This window comes from Pleurodeles waltl, chromosome 2_1 (genome assembly GCF_031143425.1).
Source record: "Pleurodeles waltl isolate 20211129_DDA chromosome 2_1, aPleWal1.hap1.20221129, whole genome shotgun sequence".
Lineage (NCBI taxonomy): Eukaryota > Metazoa > Chordata > Amphibia > Caudata > Salamandridae > Pleurodeles > Pleurodeles waltl.
In genome coordinates this window covers 860825318-860844186 of record NC_090438.1, presented here as the reverse complement: position 1 = coordinate 860844186, position 18869 = coordinate 860825318, and the positions used below count along the sequence as shown (strand labels likewise).

Genomic DNA, 18869 nt, shown 5'->3' with positions numbered 1-18869 from the left:
CCAGGGGCACGGAGCGGAGCGCGATCCTCGCGCTTCACAGCATTTATCTCCCCGGGCTGCGGCGGTGATTTTTTTACCAACGAAGAAGCGCTTCACAAAGCGCTAGGGCACAGTTTAAAGCCCGGGCTGCGGCGGTGATTTCTTTTTGGAAAAGAAAAGCGCTTTCCAAGCGCTATAGTGCATCAACAGCCCAGCAACTGAAGGAATGCCTTGTTCTCCTTCAAAGCATTCTGGGCAAAGGTTTAAACGAGCGTTGCAGGGATCAGGGGCCACAGCACCCTGCCCCTGGGAACAACCAAACCAGAAAAAGCACAAAGCTGGTGGGTCCAGCTACAGGCCAGCACAAGGGGTGCAGATGGTCGCAGTTCCTCCTAGTGACCAGGCAGGTCACAGGTCAGCACAGCAGCAGCAGTCCATGGCGGTTTCCTGGTGAGTCCATTCATCAGCGTTCTGTGTCCAGTTTCAAGTTCCAAGAATGTTCAAATTGTGGGGAGAATTCCCCTGTACTTATAGTCCTTTTTTTACAGTGTTTTACAATGATAGGGAGAGGAGGTTCCAGCCAGTTACAACTGGTTCTGGGAGTGCCCCCTCTCTCCTTTCAGCACAGGCTCCAAACATCAGTGGGGGGTTAACAACCCTATTGTGTGAGGCCAGGGCACAGCCTTTACAAATGTAGGTGTGCCCCGCCTCTCCCTTCTCTCAGCCCAGGAAGACTATTCAATATGCAGATGCACCACGGTGACACCTCCACCCTCCCTGTGTATAGGCTGTCTGAAAAGTATGCACAAAGCCCCAACTGTCACTCTGCCCAGACGTGGATTGGAGTCAAGCTGCAAAACACCAGAATTATAAGCACAGATAAATGCGCACTTTCTAGAAGTGGCATTTCTGTGATAGTAATAAAAAATACACCCACACCAGTAAGCAGTATTTATTATCACCATCACAACCATACCAAACACGCCTACGCTACCCCTCATAAATCAGACAATACCCCTTACACATAAGGCAGGGCATTTCTAATGCAATCCTATGAGAAGGCAGCACTCACAGCAGTGAGACACCAAGTTAGGCTGTTTGTCACTACTAGGACAGGCCATGCAATATGGCACATGTCCTGCCTTTCTACATACATGGCACCCTGCCCATAGGGCTAGCTAGGGCGTACTTTAGGGGTGACTTACACGTAGTAAAAGGGGAGTTCTGGGTCTGGCAAGTAAATTTAGATGCCAGGTCCCTGTGGCAGAAAACTGCGCACACAGGCCCTGCGCTAGCAGGCCTGAGACAGGTTTGAAAGTCTACTTCAGTGGGTGGCGCAAGCAGCGCTGCAGGCCCACTAGTAGTATTTAATTTACAGGCCCTGGGTATAGAGATACCACTGTACAAGGGACTTATAGGTAAATTAAATATGGCAATTAGGTATAAGCCAATCATACCAACTTTAGATGAGAGAGCACCTGCACTTTAGCACTGGTCAGCAGTGATAAAGTGCTCAGAGTCCTAGAGCCAACAGCGAAAGGTCAGAAAAACCAGGAGGAAGGAGGCAAAAAGACTAGGGATGACCATGTGTATGGCCAAAAGTCCAACAATGACACTTTGTGTAACTTTGTGGTGGGGCAAGTGCTGATAAAGCTGGCCCTGATTTACTTGAACAGCACAGTTTAATATAATGTATTTTTGTACAGCAATTTATATTACATTTAAGTATTTTCTAAATGATGTACATAACAAGAGTTGCCACTACCCAACTTAATGGTACTCAGTTTCCCGACCCTGCAATGATGAAAGGCTGAGCTAACTTTTCAGGGGCTCAAGCAATTAATAGCAGATGTGAATGGTGTTTACATCATTCAGCTATCTAGCCCGCAAGAAAAAAAACTTAAACATAAACACTATTATGCACTGAGCAACATGCAAAGAATAACAAGATGGAAAAACATTGAGTGTATACTTAAATCGTCACAAACAGAAAAACATATACACGTGAGATGCACAAATGAAACAAACAACTGTAAAATCTACTTAGAGAGAATGTTATGATGGACTAGCTCTCCTGCGCATGACTGTGGGCAGTGTATTTCAGTAACCACAAGTCCACCTTGCAGCATTATTTCCAACAAAGCCAAGCTAAAGTTTTCTCTCTTGAAAATGTCGTGAGAGGTAAAGCACCCGGGAAAACAAAGAACAAGTTACCCTTTTGACAGTAATGATTCCTTCTTGAGTGTCTTTATCTGAGACGATATCGAAAAAGTCAGCTCCTCCCCCGTCGGTAATGCTGTACTCGACTTCAGCATTTATCCCTAGGTCAATATCGTTGGCCTTTATTCTGCCGATAGGCATACCGATGGCAGCGGATTCTGGTGCAGTGAATTGGTACGAACCTGAAAAGAAAATTGTCATGTCATTTACAGGACTAAATATATTGTACTGTATGTTTAAATTCACTGTCAACCCTTATTGCTTGGAAATAATCTGTTTGACCCACATTCGTAGTCGTAAATCAAAAAAAGACACCTTAATAGTTGAAAACCCTTTTTAATGTATAGAAAGACACTTTTACATAAACTTGTGTTGCCTGTATAGAGTACATGTATACCGCTGCAGAGGTTAATAGTTTGATCAATTGAAGGCAGGCCCACACTGATAGATACTTAAGAAGGACTGTGTGTTCTTTCCTAAATATACTATTACAGTCTCTGCTCGAAACAATCAGTGATCCTACAGAAGTGATACATAAACATGGGGGTGTATTTACGAACCCGGGTATGTCACTCTTGCACAACGCAAGCCCAAAATGAGATTTCTAAGGTCATGCAATTGTGTGGCCCTGAGTGGCTTCATTAATCTGAAGTAAAGCAAAACAGCACACATCGCTGCATTGCCTTATTCTGACGCAGGGAGGCGTTCCTTGGATGTTGTGTGGTTGCACCACACAACACCCATGGATTTTGATGAATTCCCAGATTTACCAGAAGTGGTAGAGCTGGGAATGCGCCAAAAACATACGCCTCCCCAGGTGAAGCATAATGAGAAGAAACATCTTTATTTCTCCTTGATTTTTCCTTTTTCTACATTGTGCACCATGGTGCATGAGTGCCTGCAATGGTGCTAGGCAGCCCATTGTGCGCCAATGCTTGGGAAAGGGCAGGAATGCACCATACTGGGATAATTATGACACATTTCTGATCTTTCACTGTGACACAGTGCAGCGCCACGAGGTGACTTGCTGCTTTGCGTTGCGCTACTTGGCCATATATATATATAGCTCCTGGTCTTTTGTGGATTGTAACGGTCCTAAATACAGTGTAAATATTTTGAGTCTTAAAATCTTTTGATATCTTTGTGCTAATTTTCCCTGTATGTGTAGGTTTCTCTTTGCTTATGTACTTATTTTTATCATGATGCGGCAGCACCCCAAGAATTACCTTGCAGGAATTCAATAAGGGAATGATCAATAAAGAGGCCTTTCAATTTTCTTTTTATCTTGTAGGATTTGTTGTGCATTCAGATGCAAAAACAACAGATGATGGACTGAATGCAGAGCAAATCAAACATTCACCCCCAGTCACAGATCTGGGTTTAATCCATCAGTTTTTTTGCTTGCCATGACATTCAAGTCTGGACCCAGCCATATGCAAATCAGGTTTGACCCTGTTCCCCGTGGGAACAGTCCAGCCCAAACTGCCAGACCAAGCTTTCCCTGGGCCACAAACAAACATCCTGGAACTGGTTTCAGAGTATCAGCCTTCATCAGCCAGGCTAGCTTGAATCTGGTGGCATAGCAAGCACGGGACCCACGTCCGGGCATACCCTTCCCACTGGGGGCGACAAATGCAAAAACAACAGCTGATGAACAGAATGCAGAGCACATCAAAGATTCACCCCCAGTCACAGATCTGGGTTTAATCCATCAGTTTTTTTGCTTGCCATGCCATTCCAGTTTGGACCCAGCCATATGCAAATCAGTCTTCACCCTGTTCCCCATGGGAACAGTCCAGAACATCACACTCCCGCTGAATGGACGTGGCTCATTTGCTACAAATGTCCTTTGCATGGGGCTTTCATTTGTCACAAACTCTGTGACTTTGGTGATGTAACACTGATGGGAGCATTCTCCACTCTGAAAATTGTTCCAGCACCCCTGGGTTTTGGTGTTCCTCAGATGAGGATGATGAGATTCTTGTTTTCATTTTAAAGTGTGTCTATTTATTTATTTTTGGTTTCACAGCAGCCATAGCCATGCTGCGTCAATATGTTAATACTTTGAATTTAAATATTAAAAAAATTAATTGTTGGTGGGAACATGATGATCCGCTATGCTTGTGCTCTGTAGTGGTAACGTCTTTGCTGAAGCCTACTCTCTTTCATTTCAATATCAAAATGCACTGCAGCCCACCAAGACCTCCGACTTTCCCCCAAAACTCCATAGCCTCAAAGGACCACCAACACAAGCTGCATCCTGCTCCTGTTAATGTAGATGTTTAGCTTTCCGTACCAAAGGTTGGGAACACCGGGCTTATTTAAAAGCCCGTTGCGCTGCCAGTGCATCTGTTTTTGTGACACACCGGTGATGCATTGTGCAGACTCATATTTACAAGGCCACGTAAAGCACTTTGCGTGACTTTTCATCGCCTTGTAGATATGGTGTGAGGTAATGCAGCACAAGTCACTGCGTTGCATTACACTGCATCAGAGAGGCATTCCATGGGTGTTGCGGTGGGTTCTTCCCCATGCAACACCCATGGGTATTGGTACATTCTCAGATTTACAAGGCATGGTAAACCTGGGCATGCATCAAATTGTTACACCTCCCTGGGGAGGCGCAACAAGGAGAAATATCTTATCCTTGTTTTATTTCTCTTTCTGTGGGCGCTGCATTCTGCAGCATGCATAGAAAAAGGAGAAAGCCTCCATGGATTAGTTTTGTCCAGGAAGGTGTCCCTTCCTCCACAGAAACAATCCTGTCTGCGATGCAGGCAACCTTGCACCATGGTTCAAGGGTACCTGTGTCTGCCCTGCGCAGCCCATTGTGCACCAATGCAGGGGAAGAGGACAGAAATGTGCTGTACATACATTTCTGCCTTTTCCCTGTGGCACAGGGCAGAGCAATAGGTTCACTTCCTGCCCTGCCCCGAGCCATGGGGCTTGCAAATATGCCCCTCTGCCTGTTGCAAGATGGGAAATCTTACTGCTTAGCTCTAAGTCCTCCAAAAGGTGGAGTTCTCAAACATTCGTTGAAATGCATGCTTAGGCCAGGATATCTGAAGACTCCCATGCATATGAGTGACAGGTTGACAATGGTAGCTGCCTGCATACCCCATTAGCTCCAGAAGCTAGCCGTTGGCATCTTAGGGATCACAAAATGAGTGCATCATGTGCAGGACATAAGTGGTGCTGAAAGTGTTTTTGGCGAACTGCACACAGAAATTTGCCAAACAAGTGCACATTAAAAAAGCAGATGCAGCCAAGGTATTCAAAGGTAACAGCAGCTAGTGACCAAAAACAGAAAGCATGATAGACAACACCACAAGAATCTCCTGCATAAGGCGAAAATCTGCATTTTGAGGGTGTAAGGGAACGGGGAACCTTGATAGGCAGGGTCAAGCTGGGATAGAAAATAAGCCCGTGCACTAAATATAAAATGGCCCCATTAGTGAATCAGATAGCTAAAACGGTGACCCAGATTCTGAAAATCGAGGCAGCTTTGAACTTGTAAAGACAATTTGTATAGGTGCTTTGCAAGATACAGTAGACTACTTACATTTGTGCTTGCTGTCAGCAAAATAAAAGAACAGTAGAATGTGTCCCACCTGACCATTAAACTGTCCCACAAACAGCCACAAAACAGGTCTGCACATTGACCTGTCAAACTAGCACTTTAGGCACTGAAAGATTGTCCTATCAGACAGTCTGACACTGCACAAAGGGCAGTATAGTACTAAACTGCTCCAACATCAGACAAAAAATGTATCCATACCAAGAAGTAAATCAGAAGGGAGAGACTGGTGTGAAAGGATAAGACACCCACAACAAACAAAGCGTTTGCATAGATGAGAGATTGCTAAGCAGTCTCATAACGAGATCACAGTGCAGGCACCCACCAAGAGTGTACAAACTCCAGCATTTACTAATATAGTGGTAGATATTGGTTTTGCTAATGCTTGTTTTAAAAATCCAGACAGCACTTTGTATAATTCAGTACAATCAATTCATACAACACAATTGAAGCTTATGTTTGAGCACCAAAGCTACCCATCATATATTGTTCTAAGTCTAACTACCACACAGAACAAAGGTAGATTTGACACTATCTGGCCTGCGGATCAAAATTGTGAAAACAGAACCAAGACGACCCTCTTCTTGAAAAGCCATTGCAAAATCAGCAACCATCTAGCAGTACTTCACCTATGTAGATTGCAGAGACACTCCAGTCACACAAAGGAGGTACAATGGCACTCTGGTTTGCATTGTCAATGGCTTAGTGGCATATATGTAAGCATAAGGCTCCCACAGCCTCGTGGTGTGGGGGGCACTGAACTCCAGGGGCCTCCTCAGCACAATACACTTTGGACGGGGGGCAGGCCTTTGATTGGGTTCAGAGGGAGGGGGCCCCTTCAAGGTACTTTGCAGGGCCCCCCGCCTCAAGCTCTGTTGCATCACTGTATGTAAGCAATATTTTATTCCAAGCTCCATTTATTTTTACTAACTTTAAGTGGAGCCAGGTTCACACATCTTGCAATTTGTATTGTATCCAATGTATAGTATTTAGTTTGACTGTATCGCAGTACAAATACATTATGCACGTAATTCATTGACTTAAAACAATCTAGGTCCAGCTCGCAAACATTGTGCTACAAATAAGTGTGGTTGCTCTTGCTATTCTGCTGACTAACTTCTTATTTCCAGGGCTAAACCTAGATTACTCCTAGCTCTATCAGGTAATTTAGGCGTAAAACAGGACTACGGGAAAAGTAACTAAATACAAAATCTTTGTTAAACAATCCCTCTGCATTCAAATAGACCTTTTCATACCCACAACAGTCTACCGTAATCACTGAGTGGTTAAATGGACATACATTTGTGTAGTTCCATGTTACAGGTTAAATTATTTAGGGCTTGAGTCACAATGTTTTTGTTATGAACACCTGTGATGTAATCTTGCTGTATGTATCCCAGGCTATCTGGCCAGGCACCCCTGCATATAGAGGAGGGGCTCCATTAGTCTCTCCACGGGCAGGAACCAAGTAGAGAGTCCCTTGGCTGTTTTGCCCTGAAGGATGGCTGTGACGTCATCGGGAGACGCCAGGGGATGGTGCATTTAAGTCTTTGAGAGGCAAGGAGTGGGCCTCCTTTTCTCTGCACTCATGCACCAGCATACCGGATCACATTTCCACTCACCACCCCTGCAGGAAGGCAGAATTTCTAGCAGCAGAAAACGGAGCTACCCCAAAATTTTACTGACCCAGACTGTCCAAAGGTCCAGATGTCCAAAGTTGGTGGAGGTAAGAGCTTGCCTCCCTGTGCTGCGACAGTACCCCTGTGCACCACATCTTCTGCCGCCCCTTAGGCTTCTGTGCACTTCTTCCAAAGGTTCTTCATGCACAGCATAGCCCAGGTCCCCAGCACTCCATCTTGCGATGCACAGCTCCCTGAGTTGTTCTCCAGGGCATGGGACCTTCCAGTGTAGTGCTGTGATGACTGCACTTTGCATCTTCTTTGTTCCCATTTTCTGGGACTCCTGTGGGTGCTGCCTGGTCTTTTGAGAACTCTCTGAAGTGCTGAGAGCCCCCTCTGCCTCCTCTTTCCATGTTGAGACCCCCAGGTCCCTTCTGGGTCCAGGCAGCTCCTTTTTGATGTAAATCACATACTTGCTTGAACCAAGGCTTGTTGGTGGAATCCAGCGACGTAAACAGGCTGCATCCAACAACTCGACGTGGGACATCTCCTCTACCATGCAGGAACCCGCAGCCATCTTCTTAGGTGCACTTCGGTACTTTTCTTCTGACCGGAGAATCCACTTTTGCACCGTCTTCTAGATTGGCAGGGGCTCCTATCCTTCCTGGACTCTTCTTCGACTTATGGACTTGGTCTCCTCTCTCCACAGGTCTTCAGGTCCAGGAATTCATTGTTTGTTGCTTGCAGTCTTGCTTGGTCCTTGCATATTTCTTTATCACGACTTGTAGTGTGTCCTGGGGAAACTTGCTGTACTTTACTCCTGCTTTCCTGGACTCTGTGGTGGGGTACTTTACTTACCTTTGGTGTTTTCCTACACTCCCAGCGTCCCTCTACACACTACACTTGCCTAGGGGGGAATTCGACATTTGCATTCCACTGTTTTAGTATATGTTTTTTGTTGCTCCTAGGCCCATTGCAATCTATTGTATTTTCTTCTGTTTGCACTATTCTATGACTGTTTACTTACCTGATTTTGGTTACTAGTGTACATATTGTGTATAATACTTACCTCCAGAAGGAGTATTGTTTCTAAGATATTTTTGGCCTTGTGTCACTTAAATAAAGTACCTTTATTTTTGGTAACACTGAGTATTGTCTTTTATTGTGCATAAGTACTGTGCAACTATAGAGCTATTGCGGTGCTTTGCATGTCTCCTAATTCAGCCTAAGCTGCTCTGCTACAGCTATTTCTAGACAGCCTAAGCTACTAGAACACTGCCTATATTTCACTACTAAGGGATAACTGGACCTGGTATAAGGTGTAAGTACCTTAGGTACCCACTACAAACCAGGCCAACCTCCCACAGCGTTCGTCTTCCCTCCGACCTCCTCCTCATCCGCTTCCTCTTCCTGTTTCACACAGGCTTCCAGCCAATCACAATACTGCTGTCACCAACATGACAGCAGCATCGTGATTGGTCTGAGTGGCCTGTTTCGCCACTCAGACTGGGAGTGGGAGCCTGGGCATGTTCTCCACTCAGCTGTGCAATAAAGCTAGGTAGAGAACATGCAAAGTGTGCATGTCTGTTTGGCCGGCCCAACACGGCCAACCATACAGACATGCACACTTTGTGCACCAAAAGCCGTCCTCCAGCCCCCTGCCTCCAGCTCAGTCCCACCTGCCCCTTACTCCCAGGAAAAATAAAATTATACTAACATCTCTTTATCATTTTATTTTTCCTTTCGCCACACTCCAGTGGGGATGCTCCTTAGTGGAGGAGCTGCCCCGGATATAAGTGCCTACTAGTAGGAAATGACCGTTAAATTTACTGCCTAGTATGGCCTCTGTGCATGCAGTGTATCCTGGGCTTAGTATACAAGTGTGCATGTTACATACAAATGTGGTCTGCCAACATCCAAGGCAGGGACATCCAGTCTCAATATTATAGTGAAGTCTGTGGAGGAATGAGCATTACTCAAGAGTAAGACCATAATTTAGCTAGTCTTCATTTTGGGTGATTATGTGGGTGTCAATTGGTGCATCCACGGATCTTGCTTAAAGTTGGAAGAAACAACCCTCTCCCAGCACTGAGTCCAAAAGCCTCTGTGCATGGCTGAAGGCTTTGTGCAACTGGTTATGCTTGGGTGGAGCTGTACAAGGGACTTGGACATGAGACAGGCCCTCCACCCACAGCTCACTACACACAAAGGCCGTACAAAGGGGATTCAAGAGATGTAGGAAATGGTGCAGTGCTATCATCTAGGGGTTGATGCACACAGCTGAAGGCAATGTGCAACTGGTTTGATGGGATGGAGAAGGAAGCCAGGCTATTCCTCCAGAACCTAACGTTGCACCACATGACCATAAACAGGACCTTTACTTAGAACTTAGATTTTTGGGGGCGTGGTCTGGCCACGTAGAGAGATGGCTGCCTGATCCGAGCGCTCTGCAGGACGGCTGGGCCGGGCCGTGGACGGGGGCGCTGTGGGGGCGCGAACATCCCCCCCCGGGGGCACACAGCCGAACGGAAGGTGCCATGCGGGTGGAGCCGAAGAAATCGGCATTGCGGTGAGGCGGCCTGAGAGGGAACTCGGAGGCGCGGCCTCCGGCCGCATCGGGGCCTGATGTCGCCGAGGGAAGCTACAGGGCTCAGGAGCGGAGGGAGCGCCCCTGAGACTACCACTTTTTAAACCCCCAACGCAACGCTCGCCCTCCACCTTGCTGCTGGGGCACTGCGTGAGGCGGGGGCAGGGAGCTCCGCGAGGCCGGAGCCCCAGAGCCACGTCACCTTGGAAATTGGGGTCAGCCTCCAGGAACAGGCAAGACAACGCCATCCCAGAGGGGGGCATCGAGAACTGGTAGGAGCCTCGCGAGGAGCTGCGGGCCCTGAACAAAAAAAAAGAGAAAAAAAAAGTGAAAGAGAAGGGGGAGAAGAGACTTTGCCTTTCGCTTCCACTGGGGAAATCTCGGCGGTCGGCCGTAGATTGGATGGATGGATAGCGCAATGGTCTCAATGGTTGCAGAAACTAAATCCATCCGTACAGAAATTGCAAGCTTTCAGACACGCGTCCTGGGACTGCAACAACGAGTGTCAAAAGTAGAGGCCCACACCTCTTCTTACCAGGACAGAGATCTGGAACTCCTCTTCCTTCGTAGCAAGTTGACGGACTTGGAAGACAGGAGCCGAAGAGACAACGTCCGTTTCATAGGATTTCCTGAAAACATTGAGGGTGAGGACCTCCACAGATTCCTGTGAGACACGCTGCCTGGACTGACTGGCACTACCTTTGAGCCACCCCTGGAGTTCCAAAGAGCCCATAGACTGGGCCCCCGGAGAACCGGTACGGACACTCGCCCCGACCGATCATAGCCTGTCTCCTTCGTCATACACAGGCCCGTCAACTCATACAGAAAGCACATACTCAAGGTCCCTGCCAACTAGACGGACACACAATTTGAATATCAGCAGAATTCTCCAAGGAAACTAGTGACCGGCGCAGGGCATTCCTGGCCCTCAGTCCATGACGACGCCAGCTGGAAGTGAAATATGGCCAGTTTGAGCCGGTGAGAATGTGGGTAACAAAAAAGCGGCGCATCAAAAGACTTCTACAATCCGGAAGACTTGCGCTCTTTCTTGGATTGTCTGTCTCTCACAGACTCTTCCACCTCGACTCCACACCGAGACACAATGGCTACAGATCAGAACTTTCCCTCTAAAGACCTTGCCCCAGAAGGGTCAGGGTCTGCTCACCAACTTCCTCCCCCCTGCCCCAGGAGACGTGACCTGGAGAGACTCCTTCACAGCCACAACGACAGAGGACAGGTACTACACGCGGTGGCGCTCCATACGCAGGTGACAGACAGAGACAATCCCGCTCCCCCTTAAAACCCCTAGGGAAGTCCACTTGAACCTGCCTTATCCTCTGGGATAGTTGAAACCGAGAACCTTGTGTCTATGGCCCCTCCTTGGAATGTAAACAGCGGACCCTCTCCTGACCCGTCGGCTGGCTGAGTACAGTTCTTTTAATTCCTACATAATGTTCGGTGTTTTTCCTTTTTATATATTATATCCTCGCTATTCCTGTCAGGCAAAGTTTTCTTATATTCATAAAAGGGGGGGTCAAGCTGCATAGACTTATGAAGATTGTTCATACTCCACTGGGTTTGATGTCATGTGGGACAATTCATGCTCCTTAAGCCTTATAGCCCTGCAATGGCTTTAATGACATATCTGTTAACATAGTGAAGAGTGCAGTGCGAGTTAATTATTTCTCATTGTTATGTTTCCATTTTTGTAGACCCTGTGCTGCTCTCTACATCCTCTCCTCCCTTTAAGTTTAAGTTAGGTTTAGCCACTTCTATTCTGCCCCACCACTCCCCCCCCACCCTCGGTGGGCCTATCCCTCAGTGGTGTGACGCTGCGTTGCCTTGCCCCCTTTTCCCCCCCTTGTTAGAGGACATCAAGCCAAACTATACCTTATCATGACACACCCCTACCGGGGGGAACCCGGCACCGGGATTCTGGGAAGCTGGTCTCAAGGGATAATGGAGGCCTTGCGCTGCGCCCTCGTCCCCGGCCGTGGCCCGGCCGGCCTTGCCCTGCGCTGGGACTATTATAGCCCGGGTATAGACCCGCAGATTAAAGCTTAGGTTCCCTGGGGCTTCAGTTAGCTCCATCTTCCTACTCCTCCCTCCTCCTTCCTTCTTTCTTAATTTTATCTCCCCTTCTATTTTCTATTTTCTATTTTCTATTTCCTATTTTCTATTTTCTATTTTCTATTTTCTATTTTCTATTTTCTCTTCTTTCCTCCTTCCCCTCCACACACTTATTCTACATTCTTATCTCCTGCCTCCCATCCGTTCCACCTCCTCCCCTCCCTGGTGTCTCTCTCTATTTCGCCTACCTCTCCTCCTATTCCCCCACTCCACACCCCATCTCCCCATTCGCAAGCCACTTAGCCCTAAATTCAACAGCACCCCTCACCTTCCCTACCCCTCCCCTTGCCCTCCTACTCCACCTCTTTATACCTCTCACTCCACCTCCTTTATTAGTCTTCCTCCATGGCTGGACGTACGCATGCTCTGCCTGCCCCGTTACGGGTTATCTCCTGGAACGTCAACGGTCTTACCCACTTCATCAAACGGAAGAAAATACTCTCATACCTTAATACCAAACTAGTGGACATAGCCCTCCTTCAGGAAACCCACTTGACTAGACTCGAATCGGATAAACTACTGAGGCACCAAATGTAAAACTAATGCTCTAGCAGCTAAAATAACAAATCAAATGGAATTCAATCAAGTATTTACTGAGTATTATAAATCACATTTTTTTGAGGTAACATTTGGATTTTGTTCATTGTCTCCTTCCATTTGTGCGGACCTGCAGCAAGTGACCTGAGTGATCATGGAAAATTCTGCACTGATTTCTATAATGATGCACCAGATCTACTTACAATTCTATCCATTTGAAGCCCCTTTGACACAAAATAGTGCAAAACAATGCATGGTATTATTTTGCGTTACTTTAGTTTTTAATGGTTGGCCATTGCTGGGGTTGGCTGTCCATCAAGCTCATGCCATAATGAAGAAGATTACATTGTCCCATTGTTTGGTCATAGGACATCAAGCAGAAGTCCTAAATACTTGTGTTGCCTATTAGAGCATTGCTCCCCCTTTCCCTCCACTCTTCACTCCCTCTCTCCTTGTGCCCTGTTCTCTCACTTGTTCTCCATTCCCTGCTTCCCCTCTACTCCCACCATTGTAACTTCCCCTTCCCTGTTTTTATGTTACTCTCCACCATCTATGAGTTGCCTGCCTCTGTTCTCACATTTTCTCCCTACCTTTAAGTCCATCTACTTCTTCTTCTACTGAAAAAACACATCTGTAGCACAAGTGGCTTTTCACAGTAATGTCTTTCCCAGATGTCCCTTCTCCCTGCTTCCATTCCAACACAAGGTGCATTGTAGAGCTGAATGTGCACCTCTAGCATGGCCCAGTTCACCTGGGCCTGAGAATGCACATTCATACAATTGCCAAATACTGAGACTATGACTTTTTGTCTGGTTGCAGTTGTTATAGGTTTACATGTCATCCATTTGCCACTGTGATTGATTAATCATCACCTTCTACCCTAAATCATTAACAAGAAACTTTCTGTTGTAGTTACAAGATTGCTGCTCATATTTACATGTGAGTACATGGTATTAGGTAAAAATGTTAGGGTGATTTTTTCCAGAACTATTAGAAATGCATTTGGAGCCTTGACAATGCCTATTTACTTCACAACTCAGCATTAGCTTATTTATTTTGGGCATAGAACACAAAGAACACAAAGAAAAATATGTGGGAGTGAAAATATAAATTTAAGTGGAAGCAACGCCCACTTTGTGACCTGGACTGCTGAAAAAAAAGTACTGTCAACATTTTGCCCACTGTTTCTTTCCACCTTAATCAAACAACATTATAGGACATCTGCTTTTTTCCTAATGCTCTGTATACTAAGACTGAATGGTAGACACCAGTGGGACCTGAGGTAATTGCACAGGCTACTGCAAGCTAATTACCACAACGAGATTTGTTTGACTCCAAGGACCACTAGTACCAGCCTAAGTCACTACCATATGCTTCAGAAAAATCCTTTCTAACTCGATGGAACTGCTATACTATACTATGGTGTGTCAATGTTTATAGGTCATTATTCAACTTTAAGGGTATCCAGGCATTGGCCAGTGGGTAGATGAAGGGGGCTTGCTTGAATTTAATTGAAGAGTCAGGTCCTCAACTTCTTCCGGAATTCGAGAAGTAACTCAGAGCACCTGATGTGGTGGGGGAGAACATTCCAAGCTTTGTGGACTGTGTGTGAAAAGGAGCAACCTCCTGCTTTGATCCTGTGTATGCGGGGATATGCATGAGTGAAAGACCAGCTAAGGAAAGGTGCCTGGAGGGTTGGTGGAAGTGGATGTGATTGGAGAGGTAAGCGGGGCCTATGTTGTGTAGAGCCTTGTAGGAGTGTGAAGATTTTGAAGTGAGTGCTCTTGTGTATAGGGATCCAGTGGAGTTCCATGAGGTGTGGAGTGGTGTGTGTGCACTTGGGGAGATGGCGGACAAGTCTTGCTGTAGGGTTCTGGATGGTTTGGAGTCTGTTCAGGAGGTGTTTGTTGATTCCCTCTTACAGCATTTTGCAATAGTCCAGTCTGATTTTTGTGAGGGCTTGTGTGACAATTTTCCTGGTGTTTTCTGGGAACCACTTGAATGTTTTTCACAGAATCTTCAGTAAGTAAAAGCAGGCGGACGTAACTGAGATGACTTGCGCTGTCATGTTCAGTTTTTTTGTCCAGAATGATTCCCAGTTTTCTGGTGTGGGTTGAAGGGATTGAGGCAGATTCGAAGTCTGTCAGCCACCAGGGAAGACCAACAGGAGGTTTTGCTTCCAAAGATCAACAAAGATTTTTCATGTTGAACTTGAGGCAGTTGGACCTCATCCATGTGGCTACTATGGTCATGCAGGTGTTGAAATTGGTCTTGGTCACTGGGGTCTTGTCTGAAAGGGAGAGTATGAGTTAGCTCTAGTAACAACAGAAGATATGAAGACTGGTACTGAAAAGATTTTCTCATGATGTCTCTTGTTTTCATACCAGGTATTTCTTGAATTCTTTGATGTCACTTAACTTCAGCAACGATCTATCTTCTTTACAAATGTGTTTCCTTTCTTTCAACATGGTGGTGTTTTTCAGCACGTATATGTTTCTCTTCCATCTGTGTGCTCAAGTTCTGACCACCCTCTACTGCCTCTTGTGCAGGTATTTGAATATACATTGCTTTCTCCTACTACACTTACTGTGATGTGTAACATCCATTCTATGTACTGAGCTGACTCAAGGCATTGGAAAAACTTAAGTAAAATGTTTAAAGATCTGGATAAGTGAAAGTAGTTTGACTTACGTTAAAAAGTAGGATGGCTTCACTAAAGATCTCTACTCAAGAGTTGTTAAGGACTGTGGTTTCATTTCATAGCCTATGGAGCCTATAAAGAAACATTCTCAGTTCGTCATATTGGTAATGAGCAAAAGAGTGTCCATAGAACATCGCTGCATGTTTGATTTGAATGCGCTGATTTTTGTTACAAAGGTTTATGAGTTTACATCCAGCTTTTTATTTCTAATAGATACTTGTGGTTATGAAACGTGTCCGATTTTGGGCTGGAGATCAGTCGAGAGGTTAAAGAAATGGGTGCCCCCAGTTTCTTTACTGCTTTACGGGGTTAGATTAGGTCAATTAAAATATCTTTATCGTTTTCGCTGATAGAAAGGCAGCAGGATTATGTGATGGGTGCGGCTCATTTTACAGTTCATTGTCTTCTTACAGTTGTGCAGACCTGCAGCTAAGCAAGTGACCTGAGTGATCATGGAACATTCTGCACTGATTTATATAATGATGCACCAGATGTACTTACAATTCCACCCATCGGAAGCCCCTTTGACAAAAAATAGTGCAAAGCAACGCATGGTATTATTTTGCGTTGCTATAGGGCTACTTTTCCGCAGCACAAAACTTAAGTAAATTCAAAGCCAACACTTTGGCCCGTATTTATACTCCGTTTGCGCCGAATTAGCGTCGTTTTTTTCGACGCAAATTCAGCGCAAAACTAACGCCATATTTATACTTTGGCGTTAGACGCGTCTAGCGCCAAAGTATGGGCAAATAGCGTAATTTTTTTGCGTGAACGCCTTCCTTGCGTTAATGAGATGCAAGGAAGGCGTTCCCGTCTAAAAATGACGGCGACGCAAATGCGTCGTATTTATACTCCCGGGCAAAAATCACGCCCGGGAGTGGTCGGGTCAAAAAACCCCGCATTTGCGCCACTTTTTAACGCCTGGGTCAGGGTAGGCGTTAAGGGGCCTGTGGGCTCAAAATGAGCCCACAGGTGCCCTCCCCTGCCCCCAGGGACCCCCCCTGCCACCCCTGCCCACCCCAGGAGGACACCCAAGGATGGAGGGACCCACCCCAGGGACATTCAGGTAAGTTCAGGTAAGTATATTTTGTTATATTTTAAATTTTTTTTTGGTGGCATAGGGGGGCCTTATTTGTGCCCCCCTACATGCCACTATGCCCAATGACCATGCCCAGGGGACAAAAGTCCCCTGGGCATGGCCATTGGGCAAGGGGGCATGACTCCTGTCTTTACTAAGACAGGAGTCATTTAAATGGCGTCTGGGCGTCAAAAAAAATGGCGCAAATCGGGTTGAGGCGATTTTTTTGCCTCAACCTGACTTGCCACATTTTAAGACGCCCTAACGCCATTTTCCCCCTACGCCGGCGCTGCCTGGTCTACGTGGTTTTTTTCCACGCACACCAGGCAGCGCCGGTCTGCTAGCGCCGGCTAACGCCATTCCATAAATACGGCGCCCGCATGGCGCTTCAGAATGGCGTTAGACGGCGCTAACTTTTTTGACGCTAAACTGCGTTAGCGCAGTTTAGCGTCAAAAAGTATAAATATGGCCCTTTGTGTCCATTTGCAATGCCTTTTGTGGCACTGTACAGGCAGAGTGCTATAAATGTGGATCAATGTATTAGATCAGATCCAGGGCCTTTTCAAGAGTAAATATGTTTTGGAGAAGGATATAAAATGGCTGCAGGTTTAAGCGACTCAGGGGTAGATTTACTAACATTTTGAAAAGAGTTTGTGTCACAATAGTGATGCAAACCAGCTATATATATTTTTTTTGTTATCTACTTTTCAGCAGAAAATGTGTTTTGCGCTCAAAAGTTGCCTAAATGTAACACAAAGCAGTGCTTGGTGCTTGGTGCCTGGTGCTGGTTTGGCCGACTTAGCACCAGGGGGCATTCTATTAGTGGTATATGGGCGTTCCCATGCAACCACCCATGGTCTTGATCAAAAACCCAGTCTACCAAAATGTAAGACAATTTTGCATAAAAAAATAATGCTGTTTGAAATCAGGTGTTAAAAGGTGAAATGTTTTTATTGCTCATTTTTTCCAGCTTTGCAGGTGTGCTGCACTGTATAGCACAGACTCAAATAAACACTCCAGCACTATGGTGTAAAGCTGTGTGTGTGGCGCCCTGCAGCATAATTCTGCACCAGCTATAGAGAGGAGAGAGCCATATCTCTGTATATGGCACTTTCCTGCTCTCTCCCTTTCACGCAATACAGCATTTGCCGCTGCTTGCGCTGTGTTGCGTGACAATTTGGTAAATCTGGCCCTCAGTATTTTACCGCTCCAAATTAGAGCTGGCATTTATAAAATAATGATTACTAAGTAGGTACGTTTTGTATATGCCCAAATGTGTGATGCAGATGGTAGAAAAACAGTTTTTAATGTACATGAAAATTAACAGAAAGAGCCTCATTATTACTTTTTACTCGTCCATAGCAAAATGTTTGTGAACTGTGCTCTAAATTATAGGCCTGTCACACAATGCTGTTTTTCAGATCTACACTAGCACAGATTGACAAAAAAAAACTTGGTTTTGCACATATCTGAATTCAAAAAGCTAATTTCTATTGTTCGTATCCTTATCCTGTTCTGAGCATTGCATGGAGGCAGATGAGTTCGTGTATCTGTGTTTTGAAACTGTGCTACCTACAGCACATACATAAACTCAGAAAATCCAGTAGGTAATATATAAAACGCAGATAGCACAACTTGAAGACACAAAAAGGCTATTACTGTTATGTGTTTCCATGCTTTGGGGCCATAATATGAACAGGTGCACTCGTGAAGGGCACAGCTGTGGATCTGTATTTATGTTTTTTCACTTCTTATTACACATAATTTTAACTTTTAACTCAGAATGTTTCTCTGTTAGTTAATGCCGTAGGCTACACAGCTTGGACACAGAGAGGCAACCACTGATCAGTGTTTCTGAGTTGTGCTGTTTAGTAGCATATGCACTAACTCGGAGAAATGAGTTATCTGTATGCACCTTAGGCAAAGCGATCATTTAAAAATACGCGTAAAGCTGGGCCCTCTGCTAGTGCACATGTATATAGCCTAATGTACTGCACAAAGTGGACATAACTTTTGGAAAAACTGGCATGTACTTAAATAATTGGTAATGCTAGTAGGATTTGTGTCTAATAAACCCAAGATAGCCTACCACAGAAGAGTGAACCATACAAAATATGCTTTGTTCCAGCTATGTCAGAACAACTCGATTGAGGAATGTTGCGGGAGGTTTGCTTCCAGAAAAAACGTGTGTTTTCTTCTCTGGTGGAAATTCCATTATATGCCGATATGGGAAAAATAAAACAACAAATGCCCTACAACAGTAAGATCTATAAGACAACGGAATGTACTGATTGCAATAACACACACATAGTATATTTAGTTGAATGTATAGGCAACAAAATATATGGGGGCAGTAGCATCAGATCCCTTAAACAATGCACACAAGAACATATCAGGGGTATTAGGAACATGTACTGCCCTGTTACAACACATTATCACGA

The 18869-nt window shown here is 45.5% G+C and overlaps 1 protein-coding gene across 1 annotated transcript in view; it reads right to left on the bottom strand.

Annotated features, from left to right (window-relative positions):
- The window catches only part of LOC138269465 (cadherin-9-like), a 783906-nt gene that overhangs the window by 112956 nt on the left and 652081 nt on the right, over window positions 1-18869 (bottom strand). The window contains exon 6 of the mRNA XM_069218797.1: window positions 2194-2381. Coding sequence (XP_069074898.1) covers window positions 2194-2381 — 188 coding nt within the window. The remainder of the gene's footprint in view (window positions 1-2193; window positions 2382-18869) is intronic.